Below are 27,939 nucleotides of genomic sequence, written 5' to 3'. Positions count from 1 at the left end.
ATAGTGAGAGATACTCAAAGGCAATCATTTTAGCTTTCAAAGTGGGTAGAAGAAAGTGAGCAAATCTCCTAATTAAATGCTAATTGTCTTGTCTCATGTGTGCTGCATGGTATAGTCGGAGTTTCAGGTTACACACTCATTATAATCAACAATGCTTCTGCTTTTCAGACCTTTGAAAAATAATAATTTTTTTCCCCTTGACAGTCTTGCTAATGCAGGGTTGAGCAATTTTTGAGGAATTTGAGGGCTGTTTCTCGCTGGGAATATTTTTACCCCTCCCAGACCACCAGTATGAGTGTTACCCTGTAACCTAACACGGCTTTTGTGCAGATACAGCCCAACTCCTGAGTCAGCCAGTGGATCCAGCTCTCATCTCTTTCATGAGCTGCTCATAACTGCTGCCATTTTCCTGTTGCACAGACCAGAAATGAGCAATAATTATTAGCAGAAAATTCTGATATAATCTTGCAGCTATTTGTAGGAGGAGTTGGAGGACACCGCTTAGTAAGTCTGTTCATATGTACTTATAAAGATAATTATCTTGCTTTATGTGGTATATCCTGGGCATTTGTAATTTTGAATGGACAGAGATAACCAGAGCCTAAGATTTTGGAGGGGAGATGATGCCTTAGAGGAGATACTTAGGAAAGGAGAGAGAGTAATTATACCGGAAACTTCTCAGAGCAACGAGATGGAACAAACTGCGTTTAGCGAGCCGTGTTACTCCTTTTGTTTCTAGTTGATCTACTTCCATCTGTGTCCTGCTTTTTTTTTTTTTTTTTTTTTTTTTTTTTAAGCAGTGAAGGTAAATAAGTGTTGTCCCAGCAGTCAGTTTGGATTGGGATTGCACAGCTGATGCCAGTGCTGGAGGCAGGTGGAGGATCTCTGCCAACTGTGCCAGCAGAGGACAGTGCCGGAGCGTGTCCCGCCCGTGAGCCCGCTTGGATGTTGGCTCAGGGATTGCTCTCTGGGGGTGTAAATGCTCCATAAACATTCCTGCTGCACCTCACCGGGCTGTGTGTGGATAAATGACCTACAGAAAGGCAGTTTCTGAGCACTGGCTGCTGTTACCTGGGATTTCAGGCTTGCTGCCGTTCTGTGTCTGGGTGGTGGTTTGAGTCCCGTCGGTTCAGTTTTGGTTTTGCTTTCACTGGGAAGAAAAGGGAGTGAGAAAAGATGCTCCTGGTATCTGGTACCAGGAGATTGTCTATCTTGCCTGCTCCCTGCTACCACTGAAAACATAAGGTGCTAGGAATTTAAACATGAGGAGCCTGCTATTACAGCTCTCACTTCGCTTGCAAGTTTTACTATTAATATCCCCCACATGTCAGGTACTGAGAGTTTGTGGCTGTTCCTCTTCAGTGGTTGTTTGACAAAAATATACAATTTGTGGAATTACAGTCCCTGTACTCTATGGTGCTTTTTATTATAAAAACAAATTTGTGTATTTTAAACTCACATTGCACCCTTTGAAAGTTTTTTTTTTAAGAAAACTGGCAAGATATTATCTTTAGGGTTGGTTTGTTTTTAAATATCAAACATTTTAATGGTGGTTATCATCTCCCTAATGCAAGCCCTACTTTTCAAAAGCTGCCCAAATCTAGAAGGATTTTAGCACGTGATTTTATCATAATGTAAATGCTAGTGTGGCATTCCTTAGAATTTATTTATAATGGAAATTAAATGATGCGAGTGGTTTATTGAATTAACTCATGGAAACGGAATAAAGTACAGCATTAGGACAAATTAATTATCTCTTTAATTTTTAAATTACGTTGTCATTGAACAAAGTCTTTGGATGCAGGAAGGTATGTTCTGTTTTCCTGTGTTAGATCTGTCTGCTTCTGTTTCAGCTACTGGGTGACCATGTATTAGAAAGAAATGCTGCTTATTCCCTGCAGGATAATTGGCAGATTAGAAGTAGAGAAGCATTTAAGATTTGCATTTTTATTAGATTCTAGATTTAAAGTTCTTTGTAAATCTTCCTGCCTTAGGCTTTTTCTCTGAAACTAAAGTGTGAAAACAGCCCAGTAAGCTGGGCTGGTGTCTCACCCCTGGACAATGAGCATTCAGGTTATTTTAGGTACGTTTTTCTTAAGTGATACCACAATAGCTTTTCTTAATTAAGAATTGTGTGATAAAAGTTAGGAAATAGGAATTAATTTGTTTCTCAACAGCTGCTGAAACATTTTTTTAAAGGAAATTGGCATTAGCAGTACCAATTATTGAAAAATGTGTTTTCTGTGATGAGACAACATGATAGAGGAAAGTTGTCTGTGCCTTGAAATTACACTGAAACTTTCTTAGTATTCTGGCCCCTGGGGCAAACTGATAAAGCTGAAATTTTTTTCATGCAAGTTAATTCGCCTGAAAAGTGTCATAGGTTCATTGTTGAAAATCAGTGAATGTCAGAGCACCTTCCACTTTCTTTCTGTATATTCTGCTTTTAATATGTTATAGGAAAGGACTGAGGAGAGTGGGAGTGGCCCTTGTGAGATCTCATTTATTTCTGCAACAACCTTGTCATGGCATGTGTTTAACACCTCTTTTTTTGTTTCTGTTGCAGAATTGGAATATGGCAACTCATATGAAATAGAATATATGGAGAAAATAGGCTCCTCTGTGCCTGTACGTTCTCACTTCCATTTTGATGTATTTGCATTCCCTTGTCATAATGTACTATCCTGATAATGCCATCAGCCTCACTACCCCTTAAATTAATTATAATGTGCCTGCAGCAGATTTGCAAAAACCAGTTCCTTTAAATTGGCATAACTGGAGTAAATTGTGTGTGCTTTGTTGTCCTGAACCCTGTAAAACTTGTTCCATTTTATTATTTAATTCTTAGGCTGGCATCATAGTAGTTCTTTCTGCAGATTAAAAACACATCAGTATTTCCAGCAGTGCAGAGCACAGAGCTGTCTACAGCAGCTATTGAACTATTTTAAGCGACTGAGAGTAAAACTTGAAAGAAGCTGGAGGGAATCAGGAGAGAATACAGAATTAATGTGAAGTATGGAATGCAGTACTGTACATTATCAGTTGTTTTACCTTGCTTCTTTTTAATCCATGGATTTGATAGCTGGACTAGATCCCACGAGGGCATATCCAGTGGGATAGTTAGAAAAATCAGGCATGTATGTCAGATGCTTAAACCAACGAGAATTTTCAATGAATATTTTAGTAACACTCTCAGCCAGGGGATGCCTCCTGCCTGACAGGACAAGAAATCTGATTAACCCCAAAGTGGGAGAAGAGGAGCCACTACAAAGAGTGAGCTGTTCAGCTCGCTCTTTGTAACAGCCCTTTGTTCTTTAATGGTTTCCTCCTGAAAGGGATCGTCTCAGTATCAGCATTACAGTCCTATATTATTAGTTTTCTGTCAAGTCATTTGGTCATTTAAGGTTTCAGTGACCCGAATTAGCTTTAATGGGGAACGGTTGGATTGCTTAATGAGTTTCTCTTTTCCTGTTTGCCAGCAGGATGATAGCACCCCGAAGAAACAATCTTTATACCTAATGTTTGATGCACAGCAGGAGAGCCCAGTCAAATCCCCTCCCATCAGATTGTCTGATTCCACAACTCCGTGCTCAGGGTATGTCACTGGGAGCAAACTCAGCGGTGGAAAAGGATGTCAGGGAAGTGGGTTACCAGCAGAGCACGTACACAGGCCAGTCTTCTTCTCTCTGCCTCTGTGTTGCCAAGTTGTTTGTTTAAAAATAGATTCCCATCTGTGTACACATATGATAGAGAATAGAGGGCAAAGATAACAGAAGTTTTGCAATGGGAAGGAATAAGGACATGAATAAGGACATAACATTTCTCCTTCATATCTTACCAAATAGAGTCACAGTGGCAACTGTTTCACTGGACAGTGGCTTCCTACTTACAGTTTTTTTCCTCAGATTCATTTTCATGTTAATCTAGAAATTTCCTAATTGCAGTTTTTCACTTGGCTTTTCCTGGATACATTTTTCTGAACAAGGACTCCTGTTCATAGGAACAGGATGTGGGAGTTGTGTTTACTTCCAATAATTTTGCTTGTCGAGGACATCTCGTTCTTGTTAGTAAAGGTTGTTTGTTGGGAGAGATGAGAAAGGGGTAAAAAGGCAAGTGAGAAATATTTAAGGAATGTGGGTAACATTTCTGATGGAACTGGTTTTGTTTAATATTTTATTTAGGTGCGTTGCTCTGAAAGGATATTGCAAGGTGTTATGAGGTATAATGTTTGTAAAATTGAGTTGAAACAATATATGTGTGTATGTATGTATATAAATATATATATGTATATACACACCCACATACATATGGAAGTGAGGAAGAGGACTTGCTTAGCTGTTACCAGGAGCAGAATTGTAAAGGCCTTGTGCTCCACCCTGAAAACATGTGCACAATATTTTTCCAGGTCAAGTTTTGAAGACCCTGAAGCCCAGCAATCCTCTGGAATGAAAATCCAACATCCAGCTTCCCGAGTCCTTGCTGCCAGCCAAGAGGCTCACCTGCAGTCAGCTGACAAGTCCAAGCAGAAGGACCTAGAACCTATGACTCTGGGGACAACTCCAGAGGCTCTTGAAATAGTAAGTAGTTTATGATAAGAGTTTGGGAATAATTTTCCTGCAGAGATTTCTCGTGACATGTAAGAGGCAGCAAAGGTGGATCTTGATTGTAGAGTGAAACTCAACCTGATACTTAAAGATCTTGGTAGCAGCATGTGGCAGGACCCAAATGAGGGAGGTAGGTTGATGGATGGAATTCAGGGGAATTTTCTGAATTATCACCATCCCTTAACACATTCTCGTGGTGCCTTATTCCAAGTTGATACTTTGAAGTGCCTCTTCTCTCACACAGGCCTTTTTACACTGTGCTTTAACCCAATATTTGAAACAATATTTTATGTATAAAGTAAGGCAGATGTCCTTTCATGTTTTCATTTAAACTGTTAAGGATATTGTTGTTTCCTGATGCTGATAATACAAAATTCACTTTCTTGATCATTAGAACTCATTCCAGCTTCCAGTTAAGTCACTTTTTTTTCAGTGTCTTCTCTGGGTAGTATTTGAATTAGTGGTGAGCCCTTCCTTGCTTGCAACCTGTGCTGCATTACAGACTTAAGAGCATTGGTTCTCAAATTCATGAGGGTTCCCTCAAGGCCTCCACTTTTCCAGACAGACTTGTTTCACAAGTGCCAACAGGACTAAAAATGCTAAACTGTATGACAGTACATTTACTGAGGAGTCAAAAAACGCTGCAGGTCACTTTAATAGTAAATTTTAATTTATATTAATGCTGCTTTTGCTACCATCTCACAAAACACTTTTTTAAGAGTTTGAATACTTTTCTCACTGCAGGAAGTCTTGAGAACTCAAATCCCAGTGGTCTTCTTTGTGTCATTCTAATTCTTCCACCCCGATATTGCGTATTTATCCTGGTAACGTTAAAATTGTGAACATAACTTTACTTTATCCCCAGCAAGCAGCAAAAGGCTTTGTAAAGACTGCAGAAAGAGTCTTGCTGAGGTTCCCCTCAGTTTTGGTGCTCTTCAAAGCTTTTGGAGTGCCTTAGAGGTGGCCTGAACCAAACATAAAGTATTGCATGAACAGAACCTGTGGTCACTGTTTGAAAACTGTTGCAGAAGTGTTGAGGGTGGGCTGTCCATGGTTTGAGAGACATGGCTTTAGAGGTCCTGATGCCACTTGTTTCATGTTAGTCTGGGAAAATTTACTTGGCTTTTAAATTAGGAATAATTGTTGTTGATGTTTGTCTGTCACACCTGTGAATTGTGTATTCAGACACGGTTGTCAGTGGGGCATAAAATTACGAGAAATCAAAGATTTTTTTGGCCTGAACTACTTGGGCAAAATCTCTGTTGCTTATTCTATATCCTCCTTACCCTTCAGACATCTCCTGAAGACTCCTTTGTCTCTGCTGATGCTCTTCTCAATAGGATATCTAAGAAAACCTCAATATGTGATCAACCTGAATACCTAGATCCTGACTTAGCAGAAAAGAACCCCCCAGTATTTGCTCAGAAACTTCAGGTTTGTAGCAGAATTATCAATATCACTTTTCTTTATGTTTGTCTGTACACAGGTAGAGCAATGCTTTGCCTCATCTGAAAGAGGGGGGGGAGGCTTGGAAGGGAAGTGGAAAAGAATTAAAATAGGTATTTAATCTTTTCCAAAGTAACTTTAGCCTTTCAAGAACTTAAGGAACAGAGGTATTTTCATTTTAACTCATATAGTGCATAAACTTACATTTAATCAACAGCTATCCTGTACCTGTATTTTGCAGAAATCTTTATAAGGCAAATTTTTTTAAGCTTGAACACAGGACTTGACATATAGAGAGTTGTCTTCATACCTGGCCTTGGTATGTTTGTATGCACAGACTTACTTTTTGAGATTTAGGATCTAATTCTACTGAAGTGAATATCAGGCTTTGTTTTTCGAATAATCTATAATGCAGAATTTGGCATGGCTTCTTCTAGGAGAAGCAAATTGATCTTTAGGCCAGTTCTTGTGTGTCAGGACATATTTTCTAGACTATTTCAGTGGAATTTTAAAACAGCAAAAGTTGAATTGAGACCAGCAGCTGGCATAAATTCACATAAAATGGAAACCAAGGGAGAGGAGTCTGTGAAAAAACACCTTTAGCTTCAGAAAACATTTATTTTACCAAAAGCAATGTTCATACTGATCACCTAATAAAAATTATTTCTCGATACAGCTACCTCAATACTAACCAACACCAGGAGTTTTGTACTATCAATGAAAAGAATTTGGGGTGTGGTCATCACCCAGGAATTGTCAGGAATACACGCTGAGATATAACACTCCATCTTTGAATGTGTTAAAAACATTTTTACCTTGTTCTTAATCCGTTTTTTTCCCGTGGGTTACTCACAACCAAACACCTGACAGGAGGAGTTAGAGTTTGCTGCCATGAGGATAGAAGCCCTGAAGTTAGCCAGGCAGATTGCCCTGTCTTCCCTCCGCTCCAAGGTACCTGGTTTGTGCCTGCCCTGCGTGTGTGAGTGTGCACAGACTGAGGATCCGAGTGCTGCTTCTCCTCTAACGGGGGGGCCGAGGCTCCCTGGGTGCAGTGCTGAGCTGGGCACACCCTGGTGTGGCACCAAAGCATGTGCTGCCCACAGAAACGCTGCCACCTGCCCCACTCACACCCACATTAACAGCAGACATCTGGAGGCAAGGAGGGGCCGCATTCCTTTCGCAGGGTTCTGCAATCCAGGTCACAGTTCTCTGGTTTGTCATTTCTCTGCAGCAAGATTTGTCCTAAAATATTTCATGGCAAAGAATACCAAACCTGCTTTGACTATAGGGACATTTTGTCTTTTGCTGGTATTTTCAGCTGGAATTCAGACACCTTTTGACCCTTGGAAGTTTAGAAGTGAGAAATTCGGTTGACCTCGCCCTCAGGCATCCAAAGAAAGGGACTGCAGCAGGGTTGGAAGGGCTGTATAGAGTTCCCAAGGAAAAAAGGCCTCTCAACACAATGTGTCTTTATACATGAAGATCTAAGTCTTTTTTTTTTTTTTTACTGCTACTTCCAGGTCATCCTGGCTAGTTCTGCCTCAGAGTGAGGCTTTGCACTTTTTTAGGTGTGCATGTGGAACTCGCTGTGTTTGGAAAGGGCTGGGAAAGTTCCCTCTGATGTGCTGGCTTTGGTGGTTAGCCAAACTGAGTTTGGTGGTTAGCCAGGTGCACAGCTGGTTTATGATGCCCTTCATGGTACTTTTAACAAAAAAGTCAGTCCAGAAATGTTGGTGGATTTCTTGAGAAGTGGTGTCAGCAGAATGGGGTGCTGAGGGGATGGCAGTGTCCTGCTGCAGTGAGACATTTTATTCCAGCTGTTCCTTCTGACATGTCCTTCTCCAGTGACCTTCCTCTTCTTATACTGTCCATTAATAAGTCAGTTGAAAGTATTTTTCCCAGATCTAAATTGTCTGGAGTTTATTGCATCATAACTACATTTGAGCTGGTTATAGGATGGAATTTCTTGGTGCTTTAAAGATCAGTAGATAGTTCATAAAAGCAAAGATTTTTTTTTTAAGGTTAACTGTTCTTTTATGAAAAGAAAACTATTACATTTGATTTATTTCACTTACCTTAAATAACCCACCAACCAGCTGTTTCCGTAGTGCACATACAATTACTGAGGTAAATGCATTGCTCCCAGGGTGAGGGGTATTTTAAAGCATGTGGCCATAACCTTTTATTTAATGAAGAAAGACATGCTGTTGTCTTCATTGGAAAGACTAACCCAGCCTGAACTTCTAATAAGGAACATAAAGAACCAAGGAAGGGGGAAATAAATCAGCATTTCCCTGTGTGAGTAGCAGCCTGTGTGTGGTGGTGTCCCCTGGCTCTGCTGCCCTGAGTGGCAGGTGTTTGAAGAGAATGAGGTGGGATCCTCTCTAGATCCTCCCTGCCTCCTTATTCTCTCTCAGCCTCCTTGTCCTCCCAGCACTTTGCTGCATCCAGGAAACACTCGAGGTGAAACACATAAATACATGGATGCTCTTCATGGGTTGTACAAAAAACTTTTGTTAAAAAGCTGCATTTTTGCTACCAACCAACAATTCAGAAACTCACAAATTGTACTCTTTTAGACTGAAGAGAATGGGTTTATGTGTTTGTGAATACTTGTGTATTAGTCAGGGAAGATTCTGAGCTGCAGAAACGTGGTAGAATGTGTTTGATCATATGGTCTTGCATTTAAAAGATGCTTTTTAACATCATCGCAGCATTGTCTTTTATCCAGAACAAGTTTATGAATCCCTTAGAACTTAGACATATGGAATGGATTTCATGTGATTTTTTTTTAGAAAAGGCCATTAATTTGTGTAATAAAGATAGCAAAAATGATAAGCAGAGACAAGCAGAGAAAAATAGGCAAACCTCCCCCTCTCTGACAGAGAATCAGCAGCAGTTTGATGTTCACAAAGCCCCACATTGGTCCAGTGGCAGGAATGTTTGTACACAAACACCCTGAGTGTCACGTTAGTCTGGGAAAGACTTTTGTCCTTGAGTAACTTTACTATTCCAGTGGGAGGTTGGGAGTTTTAAATTAGCCTACGACGGCATCCCTTGTGACCTGCAGTGACTGATGGCCTGCATTAAGTAGAACAGAATCCATCAGATGACTGCAGTGACTTAAATTTGGATGCTAACTGGCAGAATTCCCTTCTGGATGTCTGGCCTCCATTCTTTTCTTGACGTTGTATAATTACATTTAACATTTGCTAAACCTTACAGGATGGGTAACAAGAATAGGTTGGTAAATAAAGACAAAAGTACTTGTTCTGGCTAATTAGGTCACCCAAAATAAAGATTAAATATCACCATTTTGTGCTAGCACTAGAAGTGAGAATGAGGATGTGCAGCTTGTTGTTCTCAGGCAGAGGGAAGTTATTTGGCCACTCCCAAATTTCTTGTCATGGACTTCAACACTAGGACTAGTCACCTGCTTTTACATTGCCAGATATTTCCGTCTTCCAGCGCTGAGGTGAATTAACACTTCCCTATTGAACAGTCTCCATCTGGGTGTCCTGTGGCCATTTTCTTACAGGTGCAGCTTGAATAGGGTTTGTGTCCACCCCCCTAGGGATGCTGAGATATGATGGGAGTTGGGTGTTGAAACAGGATCCAAAGAAAGGAAAGGCACCAGCACAAGTGGGATTAATGCACCACAGCTTTGGGGGGTTCTTGTGGTAGTGCAAGAGGAACATTTCCTTCAAACAGGAACACCACGGTTCCTAGTAAAACTTTACAAGCTGAAAACTCGTGCTGGGATTTTACTTGCCTTTCCATATATTTGCAAGCACAAGTAGGTGTTAGTTTGCCTCCACTGACCTGCCTGCAGACACATCAATAAGTTAAAGGGTCGATCATTCGATACACACCCGAGCTGTATTTCAGGGCTTGGAGAGGGCAAGCTCATTTTCAGCAGGGCTGAATACATATTCGCCTGGTATGATAAAAGCCAGTGTTCATTTTCATTCCATTTCTCTATTTTCTTTCACTTTGACCTCCTAGAAGTGCGAGATAAGTGCAGCTGGTTAATGGGTGTGCATTTATTCCCTTTCTGGTCAAATATCTGGTTTCTGTGAAAGGTGCTGGGAAGAGAAGAATCGTGTTGGGCTCTCAAATATTTACACTAAGATTGCAGTGACCTACATTTAGTAGTAATTCCCCTGAAGACTCTAATCTCTCTGTGCAAGGTTTAGTGACTTACAAATCCCCACGCTGATTATTACCCCAATTAACTGCTTACCTTCTCAGCAATTAACTGTTGAACTTAAAGCATTATTATTGGGTTATTTTTGGGTTATACCATCATCCTGTTGGTCAGGTTATAGTATTTTCCCAGGATAGGAATGTTTCAAGGCAGCAAATAACAGTTGCTGAGTTGCACACATCAGTTAGGAGCTGTGTAAAAATGGCTTTTGAAGTCAAACCATGAGGACTTTGGTTAATCCTGACAGAGAGCCCAGTTGTGACTCATGTGAAGTGTTTCCAGAGTCAGGGCAATACTGATTGGACCACTACCACAAGTATTTCTGCTTAGTGGTTAAATTCCAAGAGTTTTTATAGCCATTTTTGAAAGTTTTATGCTGCTTTGTGTGTCATTATTGCTATTGTTTTGTACAATTTACTCAAATGCAACTAGAGAAAACATAACTATGTTAGTGAGGTGTTGAGCACTATATAAAAATAATTAAATATTAAATAAATATTAAATGCTTTCTTTTTTTTTTTCTCTAAAATTGTCATCATCCTGGCAGTTACTTTGACAGATTTTTACATAAACTTGAGGAAATTTGTGTTTCTTTTGCCACAATTCTGTTTCTTTTGCCACAATTGATATTTTCCAGCAATCTCTTTATGAGATCTAGCAAATTAAGCTGCAGGAGGCTTTTGAAATGTGATACATGCAGTTCAGCAGATCGATCTCAATGAGGGCCTTTGTTTGGAGGACAGCTTTGATGAGCTAATGACTCTTTTTTATCTCTCAGTTATTCTTGCCTTGTGTTAGAGGAGGGACTGAAATACACTTTTTTGAAGATGGGATACTGAGTTGAGGCAGCAGTGGTCTTATTTGCTGAATGTTTTACCTTTACTCAGATTTGTGGACAGCACCGGGCAGTTTTGTATTTATGCATTTACAGAGATATCTGAGCTTGTGTCCCAGGTGTATTTTTTCTTACATAGTTATCATACATTGGGAAATACTTTCAAGGGCACAGGCTATGCAATTTTAATAGATCTTGGGATGCTCTTTCCTCTGGTAGGAAAACCTGCTGGATTTGAGGTTGCACCTCCTAATTATGCTGGAATTGATAATTATTTTGGGTGCTTACTTTAAATGCAGCAAAAAAGAGAAGGGATGGCCTCCTCCATATATCCAGTTGACTCTTGTTTAAAAATAAAAAGCAAATTAGTGAGAGTCTCATACAAAGGAAGATTCAGTGTGGTGTTCTATAAGTACTCTTGATCTTATTCTTGTTCTAATTAAATTTTCTTGCCTAGTCTTTTAACTAGTGTGGTTTCTTCACGTTGTCTACAGATGTGACATCCAGAACATCTGGTCCTGTATTTATATTGAGGGAGGATTGTATATAATTTCTGGTGTAGCTTCTTCAGTCAGGTGTGATATGAGAACTCAGAAGGGTTTGCAACAAAATTAACAGTGGGTTTGGAACCTTTCTGTGATTCTAAGCTGGGCAAGAAGAACTGTGAGGAAGCGAATGTTTAATGGAATAGCATCTGGCAAAATTTCCTTTAACTGTGTTGGAACAAGAACATGTGATGTTGAAATTAATGAGGACTGAACCTTGATCCAGACATTATCTACTCACTTTCACATTCTCGTGCTTCAGGCAGTAGAGTGTGACTCTGCTGTTTTACTTAAAAAACAAACAAAACAACTGAAACCAAACCAACCAACCAAGCAACCAAACAAAAAAACCAAAAGAAACAAACAAAAAACAGAAGAAACAACACAAAACAAACAAACAAACCAAAAGAAACAAAAAAAAATACAACAAAAAACTCAACCCCCCCCTCTTTTACGATAAAATAAAAGAAAATAATTTTTCCTCTCTTTTATGTAAAAAATCATTTAAAACCTCTTGATTACTACTCTTAGTTGCTGCAGATAAGCCTAAAGACTAAGGTACTGCAGTAGTGAACTTGAAGGAGCAGAATATGTTGTTTTATGCACAAAGGTAGCCAGTACACTGTAACAAATAAACTGGAAAAATACATTATCCTCTTTTCACCAGTAAGGAAGTGCTGCACCAGAAAAGCTGGATGTGAATATCCATTTCCATCAGTGGATGGAAAAGGGCATTGATCAACCTAACTTTCCTCCCCACACGTGGTCCAGTTGGGCCATAGTCCAGCCCTTTCTTTGGCTGCATGTGGACTTGGGGCTGGGCTTGGCAGTGCCCAGAGAAGCTGTGGCTGCCCCATCTCTGGAAGTGTCCAAGGCCAGGTTGGACAGGGCTTGGAGCAACCTGGGCTAGTGGAAAGTGTCCCTGCTCATGGTAGGGAGTGGAATGAGATGAGCTTTAAGGTCTCTTCCAACCCAAACCATTCTGGGATTTTGTGAACTATCTTTTATAACCTCCTTGGATTTAATGTGCTGTAGCTTGGGTTGTTTGTATCTAGAGTTGTTTGTGAGACGTCTCCTGCATCTCAGTGTCACAGACCTGTTCTTTGCTCTCCTCCTCATTTCACATGCTGCTCTCTTCCCCTATTAACCTGGGCTGCTGACATGAGCAAAATTGACAGCTGGTTAAAAAAAAGCCTTATATATATAACTTACTAATTGCATGCTAAACACTAGTGGGGCAACAACAACATCACTTGTATATTCACACTTTTTATGTGATATTGTTTATGATAGATACACTGTATTGGCAGGTCAGACCTAGGAAAGTGAGCTGTCCTCTTGCTTCTCATTTCTTGATTTATTTTTATGGAAGGAGAATTCTCCTTAACAAGCTCTCTGCCTCCAATTCTAATTTCCTCTGCTGATGTGCATTTCTTGTGGATGTTTTGATGAAATCCTGCATCAGAGAGTAGTAAATTTTCTAATATAATACCTTAAAATATTGATGACAAAGTGCTGTTTTTATTTTCTCTCTGTAAGGGTAATATGACTCTCTTGGCACTTCGTATGGATCTTAAAATGTGTATTTTACGATTGCTGAACTCAAGGTTCCTTGTCTGTGTTATTGCTGTCACAATTTAGAGGTGCACAGAACTCTAACCCCCAGCTCAGGACCCTGGTGCCTCGCACTACACCCAGAAAACATGTGAGCTAAACACTTATTTAATGGTTCATTTCTTTGTATTTAAAAAAAAAAAACCCAAACACACAGAGAGAACCTGCTATCCCAGCAGATGTTTCCATCTCTAAAAGTGCACTCTACTCCCGGATCGGCGCCTCGGATGCGGAAAGCACCACGGCTCTTCTCTACCCCCAGCAGGACTTAGACTCAGCACTACGGCTCGCCAGAGCAGAGGTAATTTTCTCCAGGATTTGTAGAAGGAAGTACCTGCCCCTTGTGGTTCCCTCCTTTCCTGCTTTCTCCTGAATTATTTGTTTTATGAGCGCTTGTTCTGTTCCTGAAACCATCCTCAGCCGTGCTAAAGCAAAGGCTGCCACACTGCAAGTTTCACTTGTTTCACATAAGTGAAGAGCAGATGTTGTATGAAAATAAATCTTTATTTCTTTTAACCTCAGGTGTACTCTCTGCCTCTTGGCACTGCTGTATAATTATAGAAAAATAGTAAGATTCTAGAAATAGGAATAAAATTATGTGTTTTACAAACTATGTGTAGTATTAGTCTGGCTAATGATAATAATTAGAAGTGGGTACAATCCAGTATTAGAGTATTCCAAACTTGGTGGTGAATTGTGTGAATGAAAAGTACACAAAGGAACACAGTCCTTGGGGTATAAAATATCATGGACAGCCCTAAAAATGCACACAGAAGCACAGAACCCCCTTAGAAGACAAACTGAGGGACCAAACCCACGTACAGAGGCATTTCAGGTTTGGCACCGGGTCAAATCAGACATGGTGTAGGGTCATACAGTATTCCTTGGAAAGTGTCCTTGTTATAGTCAGGAATGAAAAATGAAACAAGAACATTGCAACTGCTTTTCTAAGTTAATGTCCCAAAACTGGAGTATGATTTCACATCCAAACCTTTTAACTGCACCTTGTAGTCTGAAAAACACCACTAGGGTTGCTTATATTTGAACCCATTATCCACTTGAAAACTATACCCCTGTTAACTAGGATTTGATATTGAAACAAATATTGGGCAGTTTGATTTCCTTTTTAATGAATCACATAGTTTTAATGATGTGGGTTTTTTTCCTTTGTTTTCTGTGTTTCAGATTGTGGCCAAGGAAAGAGAAGTATCTGAGTGGAAAGAGAAATATGAAGAAAGCAGAAGGGAAGTGATGGAAATGAGGTGGGTTATTAACTTGTCCCTGGCTAATAAAATGAGACAGAAAATCCCATTTCAGCCTGTGGTTAGTGCACAGAGTACCATGGTCCTACAGCTGTTTTGAGTATCTGAATTTGTTTCATTATTTTTAGCTGCAGGCTTTGAATTGATCCTAAACTGATACTTTGTCTTTACTCTGTATGGTGGGCAACCCTGTCCAGGGTAATAATTGAAAACTGACAGAAGGACCCTGAACTTTCCAGTTTGTTGTGGTTGTATCTGTTCTATTCTGTTTCTCCTTGCAAACCTGCCTCTGTTACATTAAATATCTGTATCCTGGAACATGTTTTGACCTTTCTTCCCAGCCTGGGTCCTACCACTTGCAAAGATGACACCAAAATCCCTGTGAGGGTGTCAATCAGGTGAGCGGTGCTGCTCAGAGAATCGCTGATGTTGCTCATTTAGCCAGTTGAAAGGTTCAGCCTTTCTTTTTTTTACAGTTGGTAAGACCATAAGAAGGACCAATGAGCTTGGCCTGCTCATTGATCTGAATCTGAGAAAGTCATCAGTTGCAAAAGAGGATGTATGAAAATAATACTTCATGGAGTCTTTAAAGCCTATTCTTTTCTACCTTCAAAAAACAGAAAAAAATATCCCCCTTCATAACTCATAAATAAAAGGGAACTGTCGGATTATTTTAGCATCCTTCTTTTAAGTAATAATTTATACAGTCTCTTCCAAGACTGAATTTTCCTCAAAATCCCTTCTGTTCTAGCACCACCTTCTTCCCAAAATGAAACCTCTTGGTGATTTAAAACTTAAGCCAACATGCTGTGTCTAGTGCTGACCTACATAAGCTCTTGCTGCTTGTATCCAGGAAAACTGTACTTAGGGAGTGAGAGTAGAAGGGAACTGCAGTGCAGAGCCCAGGAAACGTTAGCACGAGTGCCAGGAGTCACACATGGCAGATTGGAATTGTGGCAGCACGGGGCTCTGAGCCAAAGCATCTTAAGAGAAGCATCTGCAAAAGGCAAGAGCAGCCCCTTTATTTCTTTTTTACCATCTCCCAGTGCCCAGCTGAGTTCTCTCACCTCTCTTGCTCTCTGTTGGGAAAGGAGACAAAACCCTGGCACAGCCCTCAAGTGCTTAATGAGGAGAAGGAGAAAGGAGCGGCTGCAAGCAGTCAGACCAAGGGAGCAAAGCAAGGAATGAACAAAATTAGGAATTGTAAAGAATGTCTCAGCATGCAGCACACACTCAAGTGTGTGTTTGGTCTGCTCTCTGGAAGCTGCTGGGCTGCACGTGTCTGCTGGGCACTGCCAGAGCCTGCTTATTCATGGAAGGAGAGGAACAGGGGGGTGACACAGAGCAGCTGGCATTCCATAGGTCTTGTCCCCTCATCTTCCTTACAGTAGTTTGCTTGTGTGTCTGCACCCTCAGTAAAATCTGACTTGAAAAAAAAAAGCCATTGTCTAAGCCAAAATTCTCACAGGCACATGCTTGGAACACATGGATGGAAAAAAAAAATCTGACTGATATTGTCACAAAGTGATGAATACACATATGTGTACAGAGGAAGATTGCTCTTGGAGGATTAAATGTTGAAACAGCCCATGTGTGGTGAATTAGAGATGCAGCAATGACGTGTGACATAATGATAAGGAAGGAGTGAAGGGATTATCTTGAGTTGCAAGCACAAAATCATCACTTTTCACAGAAGGAGAAGCAATACTCTTCTACCCAAGTACAGGTTACTCTGGCCGGAATATCCTGAATTCCTCTAAGTCTCCAGGAAAACATCAGTCTGGAGAAAATTCCACTCCAGAGAACAGAAGCCAAAATGGGTTTAAATATGCAAGAACTATCAAAGAGCTAAACCAGGGTGGGCTGTACTGTAATCCAAGAGCACAACCAGAGGCAGGCAAGAAATATTTATGGTGCCTCAGTAAGGGAAGTCAAGCAGATGACCCCTGAGGTCCTGGATTTTGGTGGGTTTATGACTTATGAAATTTCAGGAAGTCAATAAATGACTGACTGAATGTCTAAAAGAGCAAGAGTTAGGCCTGTGCAGCATGTCAAGCTGGGGTTAAATGTGCTCTCCCAGAGAGTAATGATGTGGCAGCATCCTTTCATTCTCCAGCCACAATGACCATTTTTTAGGCTGTTTGACTGAAGGAGACCTTTGATGTAAATCTGGAACAAATTCTTCACTTGACTACCTTGCTTTCCAAATTGCATATTATTAAAATCAGTGTGCCATTGCAGCATCCACTTCTGTTGAACAGCTGCCACTTGATTCATAAGGCTGGATAGTGCAGGGAGGTACAGTGATGCCTGCTTGCACTAGTCTAAGCTGGTAAGAGCAAGAAACAGGTAATGTGATTTAATTTGACTGCCAACTTCTGTGGTGCTGCTCAGGCTGGGAAGTACTCGTGACCCTGAGTGCTTGAGTTCATTTTCTAGGATGATAAAACTTCCTAAAGGTGCCTGGTGTTACAAGGATATGACAAGGCTTTAAAATCCTTATTGCTTACAGCAAGCTTTTGAGGTAGTCTTCTCTGGACATGAAACCAAACCCTTCCTTTTAGGGGGAAATTCTTGCTGCTGTCTTTGCTCTCAAAAGTGTCATTTATAGTTCAGAGGACAAATCCCAGTGCACAGGGGTAGAGCCCCTGCTCTGCTGAGTGCTCTGCAGGACCAGGGCAAGGGAGATGCTGCTGCCCTTTGGGGCAGGTGGCCTTCCCAGGGGTTCTGGGCTCTGCCTGTGATTCAGATTTGGGGTAGGAGGTACTCCTTTGACTTTTTGGGAGCTCTGCAAGTTTCTCCTTTTTCCTTACTGACTTCTGTCTCAGGATTTTCCCACATCCTTTCTGTAACCTCACCAACTGCAGCAGACCTCTAAAACAGAGCAAGTGAAAGCGAGCTAAGACTTCAAAAGAGACTTATTCAAACACCAGTTTCGAATATCCACTTCAGATGAAGTGTGTGGTAATTTTTGGTTTTTGTAGACAGTCCTACGTGGCCCATGAATCAAAGCACAGATCAAGCTAGTCTCATTTCATTAGCTTTATTTGGCTCTGGGAAGGGATGGATCATCTTTCTAAATCACATTTAATCTGCTTATTTTGGCTAACCTCTTTTCGAGAAGGAAATTCAAAGCCTACTGTGAATATATGAAGTAAAATGGTCTTAAAAGTAACATTTTGCCACCTCTGCTTCAAAAACAGATTTGGGAAATGGGACATGATTGATTTTGTGCTACATGTTTGAATATTTTGGTCTTATTCTTTTAAGTGCAAATGGATCATTTAGTCATGAGAAGATTCATTTAGAAGATGAGATATATATTGAGTGAGGGCCAACTCTACCCCTGTTAAGTTTACTTGCTACCCATTAAAAGTTTACTTAATGTTCATATTAAAATAAACACAAATATGGAGAAGAGGGGAGAAAGTAATGGAAAAATCAGGCCCTTTGTAATTCTAGAATTAGACCAGTGTGACCGCGTTTATATTTAAGTTATGATTGGTGATGTACTTTGGGCATGACTCAAAAAACAGAGTTTGTTTCAAAGCAATCCCTTTTTCCTTCCCCCACCTTTATTGATTTCCATGGAGAATTAAAAATCAGGTGCAGTGTTAAAACTGTCAGTCTTATTTGTTACTCAGGCAATAAAGAACATATAAAAGCATGATAGGGTTCTGTATCTCTTAAAACACCACAGTTCTGCTACTGATAATGTTGTTTTCTAAGTAAACACGACAATTATGTTGTTTGCCAAAAGCTTTTCTGCTGTTTTTTTCCCCTCTTACAGGAAAATAGTCTCGGAATATGAGAAGACGATTGCTCAGATGATAGGTAGGTGTTTCTGCTCCGAAAGGTGCTCTCTGGTTGAAGTCTGTGGACTTCATTTTGATGCTGGCTACGTCTGCTGATGCTGCTGGGAATGTGAATGCATCTGAGGACACCAGTGTGAGGAAAATCAGGGCTTCAGTTGACAACCAGCAGGTCCTGGGGCAGTTCAGGTAACACAGGAGATCAGGGCTTTCCTTTCTGCGTCAGAGCAAACTGTCCCACAGGCAACACGTTCAAATGCTTTGCCCCAAATTCAGGGGGATCTCTCCAGGAGAGACTTCCAATGACCTAAAAACCCCTTAGGCATCCGCTCCCAGCTGTTTAATGGCAGATACCAAATTTAGCTCTTTACAACAACAGGGATTATCTGTGCTAAGTGCATCGATCAGACCAAAACCAAGATTAACTCCAATCCCAGCTGGGAGTTTATGAGTGGCCAATCCACCTCCCCAGTTACTTACTGACATAGGAGTCTCCTTTAAGGTCTAAATTATGACATGTTTTGCCTCTCAGTAATTAAAAACCACCTTTGCTAACAGCATGTCCCACAAATGCTATGTGCAGTAGCATTTCAAAACCAAGGGTTGCAGGACTCGTGCTCTTCCTCAGTGTGGGAGGTCTGGCCCCTGGGATGTGATTTTAAAGCCTCCTCATAAGATTCCTAAAGGTCTTTTTATTAGTCTGGCTACAGAAAGCACCAGTGGCTTGTGCTACCCTGTGCTGCTTCAGCTAGAGCTGTTTCCCAGGAAGGGGAATGGCTCAGTGGGATTGTGGGATCTCCAAGGCCGAAGTTGCTGGGAAGAGCACCAATGACTGGTGATTTTTGCTGCCTTCCTCCATTTCTCAGCCATTGGGAGACATCCCAGCCTCCTTTCAAATGAAGGGAAAATTTTGCCTTTAACTAAGTAACTAAATTTTGCAATAACAGCAACTATAATAAAGTAATTAATAAAATATCTAATAATGAATAATATATACTAATGATATACCTGGCTTCATTCTCTATGGTGTTATGCCTCCATTGCCTTCTGTATGTACAAGTGAGCCAACTTGCCTGCCTTCTGACATAGTGTCTGTCATTGTCATTGTGCAAGTGTTAAAATAGGAGTGACCAGAGTATGAAAAGAGCTTATTTAATTTTGTTGTACACTAAATATACTCTGGTATATACCCTGAACCTGGCCAGTCATATGGACACACACAGGACCTGTCCTTTTTTCCCAAGCATATGCATACAGTTAGCAACAGAAGTTTCTTTTTGACAACAAAGTCAAATTCTATTTCTGAAAAACAGATTATAAAAAAAAAGAACAAATCAGATTTTGAGACCACAGCACAAGAAGTTGTTACAGAATAGGGGTCCTGAGGCAAAGACACAGCCTTGGTGTATGTGGCACATTCCACCACTGCCACTTCCTCTGGTTGCAAAGAAATGAAGGATAATTAAAGCACAGGGCCATTGATTACTGAGTAAACAGAAAGACCTTTAAACTTCACATTCAGAGTGTCAGAGTGTTTCAGATGCTCTATGGCAAGTTTTTAAGAGCTATGGCTATAAGTAATTTTGTTTGCTGTCCATTTGCAAAGGAACTGAGCCAACAGCAGTAACACAGAAAATGTGTTAATTAGAGCAGTATGCAAATTCTGCAGCATGGTAGTGTGTTAAATGCGAGGCTTCTCCCTGCATTTAATGTAAATTTTTGATCTAATTGTCCCACTTTCTCATGCCATTTCTCGTAAACTGCTGTCTGTTCTGATACAGGAATTTGCTCATGCAAATGCCACATGTGGAGGAAAATATGTCTGTGTGCTATTTGCATGTACTTCACTGGCCTGTTATCACAGTAATGCCTTAGTGCTAAAGCAAAATATACCTTGTTACAAAAGAAATGCCTGTGCTGTTTGTACTTATGATTTAACCCTTCTGAGCTATTTATGCAGCTCTGTTAGTAGGGCACTAGTGAGCCAATTTCACCAGTCCCTCTGGTGAATATTCAGTGGGGTCCATAGGTCCTGCTGAGCTTTTCGTAGGTTGGCATGTGTGTATAATGAATATTGAGAATATTCTGTATTAACAATATATGATTGTCTACGTTTGCCTACAAAGGCACTGAAAACATGCGTTGCAGGCAGTAACTGCCTTTGATTCCAAGGGCTGTGGAAGGTTTGTCATACACACATAGGACCCAATATTACCCAGCTTAGCTTATGTGATTATGTGACACTGCACAGCCAGAGCTTGCAAGCTGTCAGTGTAGAGATCACTCTTAGTGTCTCTTTGCATATTTTTTACTAGTGTTTTAACTTTTTTTCCTTTTTCCTTACACTTGCCTCAACCCCTAACATGTTTTAGTTTATACTGGGGGAGAAAAAAAGACCGGCCTTTCCTGGCCAACCTGCTGCTTGTGCTGCTGCTTTGCTGCCTGGTGCCCAAGTTTTGCAGCTCACAACTGCGTGGCTGTGTGGAGCAGAGCCTGTGTAACCCAAATATTCACTGCACCCCACCCTCCACACACCTTGATCACAGCTACCCCCAGTCCCCCTCCGAAATCCCCATCCCAATTCCTTTCCGTTGATGGATTTGTAAGTTGGGTTGGGTTGTTGTTTTTTTTTTCTGTTAAAAATGTATCCTTATACTTTACATTTAAAGACATTATTAAATTTTCCTTGTGAAAAACAAACAGATGTTATGCTTTGTGCATTACAGGTTGTTGCATTACTTATTTTCTGCTTTCCTAACAATTCCCGATTTTCTATTTTGCTTCCGTTTTCGTTGCTTCTTGCTATTTGCTTGCAAAAACAAAACAGGCAAGCCTGGTAAGTAAAGCTTTTCACCAACTTTCACACCAGCATTTTGCATTTTTAGTTACTTTTGCTTTTGTTCTGTGTTTGCTGCATTCCCATTAAGTCATGTGAGTAATAGTGAGCTGAGCCTGAAAGCGGATCTGCTCTGGAGGTGCTCTGATTCTGTCAGTTTGGATAGTGTTAGTCCTGAGCATACTGCTGTTATTGTTGGTGAGCCATGGACAGTGCGGGGTGTAGACATTGGAGTCGTTTGATTAAAGTATCTTAATCACATAACCTCATAAATGCCCTGAGAAATAAATATCTGTAACTGCTTAGCTGAGATTTGACTGGCAGACTATTAGCGGTATTGAAACTAAATCGTGGTTATAGAAAACAGAAGGTCCCTTCCAGCCCAAACCATTCCATGATTTGATGAAAATATCACATAAAACTCCAGTCCCCCTCCAGGCAAGGACCAGTTTTTCTTTTCTGTAGTATTTCACCATTTTGGTTCAGGAGCATCAATTGGATGGGGCTTGGATCAGCCTGGGCTAGTGGAAGGTGTCCCTGCCCATGGCAGGGGGTTGAAACAAAGATATACTTTAATGTCCCTTCCAACCCAAACCATCCTGTGATTCTGTATAATTTGCCCCTGTTTCCCGTGTGTAAGTTGAAGTGGGGCTTGGGATGAGTGTTTGAGGAGCTGATCCAGCTGAGGAGAGAGGAGGGGGCACCACAGATGCACTGGGAGGAAGAGGAGGAGCTCAGTAGTTGTGAGGAAGCACAACATGAATTACCAACTTTCTGCCTGCCCTAAAAACAAGTCAGAAGGAAGTTGCTAAAGTACCTCAGACAGAGAGGAAAAGTAAAGTTGTGAAATTAAATACGTTAAAGTACATTAGGTGGTCATGCAAAGGGACCCCTTCTCCTGCCTGGAGTTGTGATGACAAAACTTTTACCAGAGAACAGGATCCTGCCAATAAGTGTTTTGGAATTAAGCTTCACAGTGTGTAATCTCCAATGTGATTAAAACTAATCTAGTGCTGGAACACAAGGTGACAGCTTCTCAGATTTAGAAAGATAAACACAGGAGAACAAATTGTTTACTGTTTTAATTGAGAATACGTTCATTTTGACATTACAGATGAACACAGGGTATCTTTAAGAAAGCAAAATAGAAAAGAATGTTTATTCTTAATGAAATGTTAAATATATCAAACTGATCTGGCATTACAGGGCTCTGGGTTTCTCTGTTCTGCCGTATCAAAGGTGTTTGTTCACCAGTAAAATAAAAGTGTTACAAAGCAGGTCCTGAGAGTTTCTCTGGTTCCTTTGATCTTCTGCATCACAGAGCAAAATTGAATATGCAAAAGGAAGAGATTAATCTCAGATTGGGAATTGACAGTATCAACTTTGACATTTGGAGCTGACCAGCACTATAAATGTTTAATTCAGATGAAAACTTCTCTTCAAATAAAAAAAAAAAGAAACTTTCATTTAGTTCTTTATGTTACAAAAAAGGCCTAAATGAAAAGTTGTACATTCTGAAATGCTTTTTATGTGGGAGAACTTCTTACCTTATTTTAGTTTCTGTTATAGACGAAGGAAAAGAATTAATATAAAATTACTGTGTTTTGCAGGTTGATTTTCATTTCAGTATCATTCAAAGTAGCCCTTAGAACACAGACACAGGAATCATATTTTAGGATATGAAGGAAACAATGCAGTATTTTGTAAGACAATTTCTTTTCTTCCAGTGTTATATGAATATTCCAACTTATTATGGGGTCAATTCCCTTGAAAAGTTCTCTTCTATATGGATTTGGATTCCTGTTGTGTTCTGCCCACCATCCCTGGCTCAAATTTAACTATACACAGGAGGATCTTGGCAGATGTTTTCTGCAGACCAGAGCTTAGGAAGGCTGTCTACTGTTAGATTTTCTTTCTGCCACATGCTACAGTAATCCTAAAAATGAGAGTTGGCAAAACACTGTTTTTCCAAGGGAAGAATTGGAGTTAATTCCACTAAATAAAGTGCCTTGTTTTTACAAAAGAGACGCCAGAAGATAACAAGCATATATCAGATAACAAGCTTATATCAGCAATGGCAAATAATTTGTTGCCAGTGCTGGTAATATGCATAACTGTCCTTTCCTGTAGTTAGTAGATCTTCAGGCAAGTAGGGGAAATCCAACACCTGCCTTTTCATGGGAACAGCCAAGTTCAGAGTGAATAAATCAGCAGCACAGAGATACATTCACATTTTCCCCCAACATCAAAATATTTAAGTATCACTGTTTTTAGCAACTGTTATCCAAAACAGGATTGTGTCTTTATATGAAGATGACTTTTATGCATCCTGCAAACTTACTGATACACAACATAGAGCACAGCATAGTAGAAGCTGCAGATGACAGTGAAATCAGTGTTCTTACTACTGTTACCCTTCTGAAAATCTTTTTTCCCTCCCCTTCTCTCCTTTCTAATAGAGGATGAACAGAGGGAGAAATCTGTGTCCCACCACACCGTTCAGCAGCTGATAGTGGAGAAGGAACAAGCTTTGGCAGATCTGAACTCGGTGGAGAAATCTCTGGCAGATCTTTTCAGGAGATATGAAAAAATGAAAGAAGTATTGGAGGGGTTTCGGAAGGTGAGTCGTGTTAACAGCTGTAAAGGGCAAAGCTGAGCAGGCTCTCGTGTACCAGTGCTGCTGAACAGAAGGCACATCTTGTGTTTCCAGCCAATTCACATGCACTGCATCAGGTCTAAAGGTCTAAGTGAAGGGTTGCAGACACTTATCAAATGCAAACAGGGCTGTAAAGCTTTTTGCATTGTGTAATATTGCTTCAGATGGCCTCTGTGGGGGGGTGTCAGCCCTTAAAATAGCTGTTTGTGACTCCTGCCAATAGGTGCCTGTCCTACATTTTGACCACTTGGATTAAATTTAATGTAATCTTCTCTTTTAAGAATGAAGAAGTGTTAAAGAAATGCGCACAGGAATATTTATCACGAGTAAAGAAGGAAGAGCAGAGGTATCAAGCTCTCAAAATTCACGCTGAGGAAAAACTGGACAGGTAATTGATTGATAGAATCACAGAAAGGGACCTTAGAGACCATCGTGTCTCAACCCCCTACCATGGGCAGGGAGACCTTCCACTAGATCAGATTGCTCCAAATCCAACCTGACCTTGGACACTTTCAGGGATGGGATTGTACACGTCTTTTTCCAGGAGTTGATGCTGCAGGAGGATTCCCGTGGTTGAACCTCACATCCCAGACCTGATCCTGCAATAATGCAAAGTGCAGGCTGCCCCGTGACGGTGGAATGAAATTCCCTAATGAGAATTTCTCTAACATGCTGGTGTTTCTTCCAGCTCCTGACCATGCAAAACACCTTTAATTTCTATTTTTATCAAATATCTCCGTGTTTCTTTAGCAAATTGTCCACAGAAGATCAAGAAAGAAGCCATTAGCCAGATTTATGGAGGTGCAGAGAGGGCTGCAGCTCAGATGTTTGCACCTGCAGCCTGTATTCCTGCCCCCAGAGATTTGCCTCTGCCCCTGTGCTGTCTTATTAGCCCTGTATCAATCAGCAGAACAGAACCTGACAGTGCTGCTCAGCTCTTTCAGTGCAGAAGCAGTGAGTCCTCTCTCCCTGCTGACACTGGTTAGCTAAGCAGGATCAGCCCAATTGTGCTGAGGATGATGAGCAGTAGTTACACAAAAGATCATACCAGGTGTGCACAGATAAGCCAATGTTAAAGAGTGAACATCAGACTGTGGCTGAAGAGAGGCAGCTCTGGTTGATTTTTAAGGTTTTTTTTCCTATATTTCCGTCTAATGACCAATTAAGCATTTCTAGGAAATACATTCGGAACTCCCAGTACAGTCCCCTGAACTGGAGATCAGATTTACAAACTGCCATAAAACACCTCTGCCTAAGTGATATTTGTGACCCCAGCACAAATATCTGAAGGGAGCAACACAGGCATTAGGAAAAGACTTTGCAGCCTTTGCTGAGCAAGAGGGGGAAGTCGTGAAAAGTGTTTAGAGACAAGTCTCAGAATACTGCCAAAGATGTGCCCTCTCCACCCATCTGTTAAGGTGCAGTCCATCCCTTGCCCTTTCCTGTAGAGAACCTGACGTGACCAAAACCTGTGTTTTTGCAGAGCCAATGCTGAAATTGCACAAGTGAGAGGCAAAGCTCAGCAGGAGCAGGCAGCGTATCAAGCCAGCCTTCGTAAAGAGCAGCTCAAAGTGGACGCCTTGGAGAGAACACTGGAACAAAAGGTAAACAGCAATTCACCTCCTCCTGCAGGCCAGACCAGACCACAGGTCTGCCCTGCTCCTCAGGTCCAGCTGGCCCAGCAGTATCCTGGCTTCAGGGAGGGCAGCACTGCCCAAGTTTTGGGACAAAATCCTCCCCGTGCCCCAGGCACTCGAGGCAGATGGTTTGACCTGAGTCTCCCGAGTGCTCGGGGCTGGCTCAGCCAAGGCCAGAGCTCAGGGCGCACCTCTGCAGTCCAGGCCCTTGGTTTGCTCTGCTTCTCCGGTTTAAGACCTTGCTTCAGTTCTTCTTTCAGGTTTTGTTTCCCTTTTTAGTTTTAGCTGTGATTCCAGTGCTAATTCCAAAGTGTCTGTAGGAAATGTCTATTTATATCTCGTGTTCCCTAGCTCAGCCAAGGGAGCTTGCTTTGGCACAGTACAACTTGTCCTTGCTCAGAGCCCTGCAAAACAGGGTGAAAATAATGAAAAAAACCAGAAAAGTGCAGCCTAGAAACAAATTTACACTATGTATCATTATGGTATGCTGGGAATGACTGTTATAAAGCTGTCTGCTTTGGTGCTAAATTGGATTTATTGAAGTCAGAGGAGCTGTATCTGGAAAAAAAGTAAGCATTTGTTTGAATTCACAGAGCTGTACTATGAACACAAACATGTAGCTGTACTATATATGCATTTATATCTATATGTGTAGAAATTCTGTTCTCAGGAGTGGAGGAAGCCTAATTTTCCCACACTTCTCCCAATGGTTAGATAATGTTAAAAAAACACCTCCTCGTCTTAATGCAGCAATATTTTTAATAATGCTTACTGTTTTATTTTCCAGAATAAAGAGATAGAAGAATTAACAAAGATTTGTGATGAACTGATTGCCAAAATGGGGAAAAGCTAACTTTTAACCAAATTTCTGGACTTCGATCCTGAGTGCAATATGACCATTGGCACACTGATGTCCATACATTTATGTGGACAGGTTATATTTTCACTTTTTCGTATGCACTACTGTATTTTCTTTCTAAATAAAGTTGATTTAATTGTATGCAGTACTAAGATGACTATCAGAATTTCTTGCTATTGTTTGCATTTTCATAGTATAATTCATAGCAAGTTGATCTCAAAGTTCCTGTATCAGGGAGATTGTCAAGTTCTCTAAGAAATTACAAATTGCTGATCCTAGCCTTCCCTTTGTACATGAGTTCCCATGTTGGATGTCTTTTGGATTTAATATAAACATGTATTACTTGCATGGGGACTCTTGCCTTAAGGAATGTAAACTTTATCTGCATTTGCCGATTTGTAAAATAAAATTAAAAATTAAAAAAAAAAAAAAGAAAATGCATGTCACAAATGAAATTCTCTATTGTAAATAAATTTTTTCGTTGGAAGTTGAAGATAAGTCTGGCTCTGTTTTGTGTCCTTCACTTACCTTATTTCATGTTCAGCACCAGATACAGCAGCTCCTATGAATTAATTCCTTCACAGAAAGCACTTCACGGGTCGCTGCTTGGAACACTTTGTGGGTCACAAGAATATGCTACTTATGTGCACATATCTAGGTCTATATCTCTCTAAAAATATATATATACATATATATATATATATATGTTGGATTTGAACCACTCAAGTCTCAAGCATAGTCTTAATCCTCCAAAATATTTAATGCTCTGACCCTGATCCAGCAAATCCCATGGGCAAACGTAATGAGGCTGCTGGAGGACTTGGAGGCTGTGGCATACGGTGATGGGATGGTTTTTAAGCATGTTCCAGCACTGAAAAGTGAATACATTTTCGTCTTCCTGCTCCTGGAAGAATTTGCCTGCAGGGTTTGTGGAGATGAGGTACGTGTGATTAGAAGTGCAACCAGAATAAGCTCGATAAGTAGCATTCTCGCACACCTCTTTATCCTGTAAGTTATCCTCTGCAGAGGATTAGCTATGTAAGAGAAGCATTAAAGCTGTAATAGCAAACAAACTGCTTTCTTTGGCTAATGGTGCATCTCTTGGATCTCCATGATGTGGACAGTCTTCAGCCTGGTTCTTGTCAGCTCCCTTTTTGTCCTCAAAAGTAAGTCAACTCCCTTTTCCTTCTTCTTTTGTTTCGTTTTCGTTTCCTACCTCAGGTGTGGCTGAGCCTCTTTGCTGTTCTGGGCTCCTCTCCTGGGTTGGGTTGGTTTCAGGTTATCTTGTGTATGTGGTTAGCATAGAATTCCACCTCTGTAAAGATAAATATGTGTGCTGACAAATTGAAATGCACGTGTCCCCATGAACAGCAACATGCTCTGCAAGGTTCAGGTAAGGTGTTTTAAATATTTGCAAATTCATGCCTGCCTTTGACAGTACCATATAGTTTGAACTAAGAACAAGAAAGAGGATTGAGTTACAGTTGTAGTGTTTAAAGCAAAACTCAAGAGGTATTTTTGTGCAGAATTAATACTTAAGGAGAAAATGAAATCTGGATCATAGTAAGATTTTATGTGTTTTTAATGTGTTTTTTCATGGCACTGTGAACCAAGGATCATGATGGA

At 40.6% G+C, this 27,939-nt stretch overlaps 1 protein-coding gene across 4 annotated transcripts in view; it reads left to right on the top strand.

Moving 5' to 3' along the window:
* Positions 1-26,759, top strand: part of TACC2 (transforming acidic coiled-coil containing protein 2) — a 125,789-nt gene extending 99,030 nt beyond the window's left edge. For 2 of the 4 annotated variants that reach the window (XM_027655214.1, XM_027655215.1), the window contains 11 exons: positions 2,567-2,628; positions 3,480-3,595; positions 4,406-4,577; positions 5,898-6,038; positions 13,409-13,552; positions 14,437-14,513; positions 18,304-18,347; positions 23,621-23,781; positions 24,099-24,205; positions 25,301-25,421; positions 26,242-26,759. In XM_027655214.1, the coding sequence (XP_027511015.1) occupies positions 2,567-2,628; positions 3,480-3,595; positions 4,406-4,577; positions 5,898-6,038; positions 13,409-13,552; positions 14,437-14,513; positions 18,304-18,347; positions 23,621-23,781; positions 24,099-24,205; positions 25,301-25,421; positions 26,242-26,307 (1,211 nt within the window). In that variant the 3' untranslated portion in view covers positions 26,308-26,759. Of the gene's footprint in view, positions 1-2,566; positions 2,629-3,479; positions 3,596-4,405; positions 4,578-5,897; positions 6,039-6,920; positions 7,002-13,408; positions 13,553-14,436; positions 14,514-18,303; positions 18,348-23,620; positions 23,782-24,098; positions 24,206-25,300; positions 25,422-26,241 lie in introns of all 4 variants that reach the window. The other 2 variants (XM_027655213.1, XM_027655216.1) reach the window with 2 other exon arrangements.
* The last annotated feature ends 1,180 nt before the right edge of the window (positions 26,760-27,939 follow it).

Source organism: Corapipo altera, unplaced genomic scaffold, assembly GCF_003945725.1.
Source record: "Corapipo altera isolate COAL_440 unplaced genomic scaffold, ASM394572v1 180, whole genome shotgun sequence".
NCBI classification, from domain to species: domain Eukaryota; kingdom Metazoa; phylum Chordata; class Aves; order Passeriformes; family Pipridae; genus Corapipo; species Corapipo altera.
This window is presented reverse-complemented; position numbering and strand designations above follow the sequence as displayed.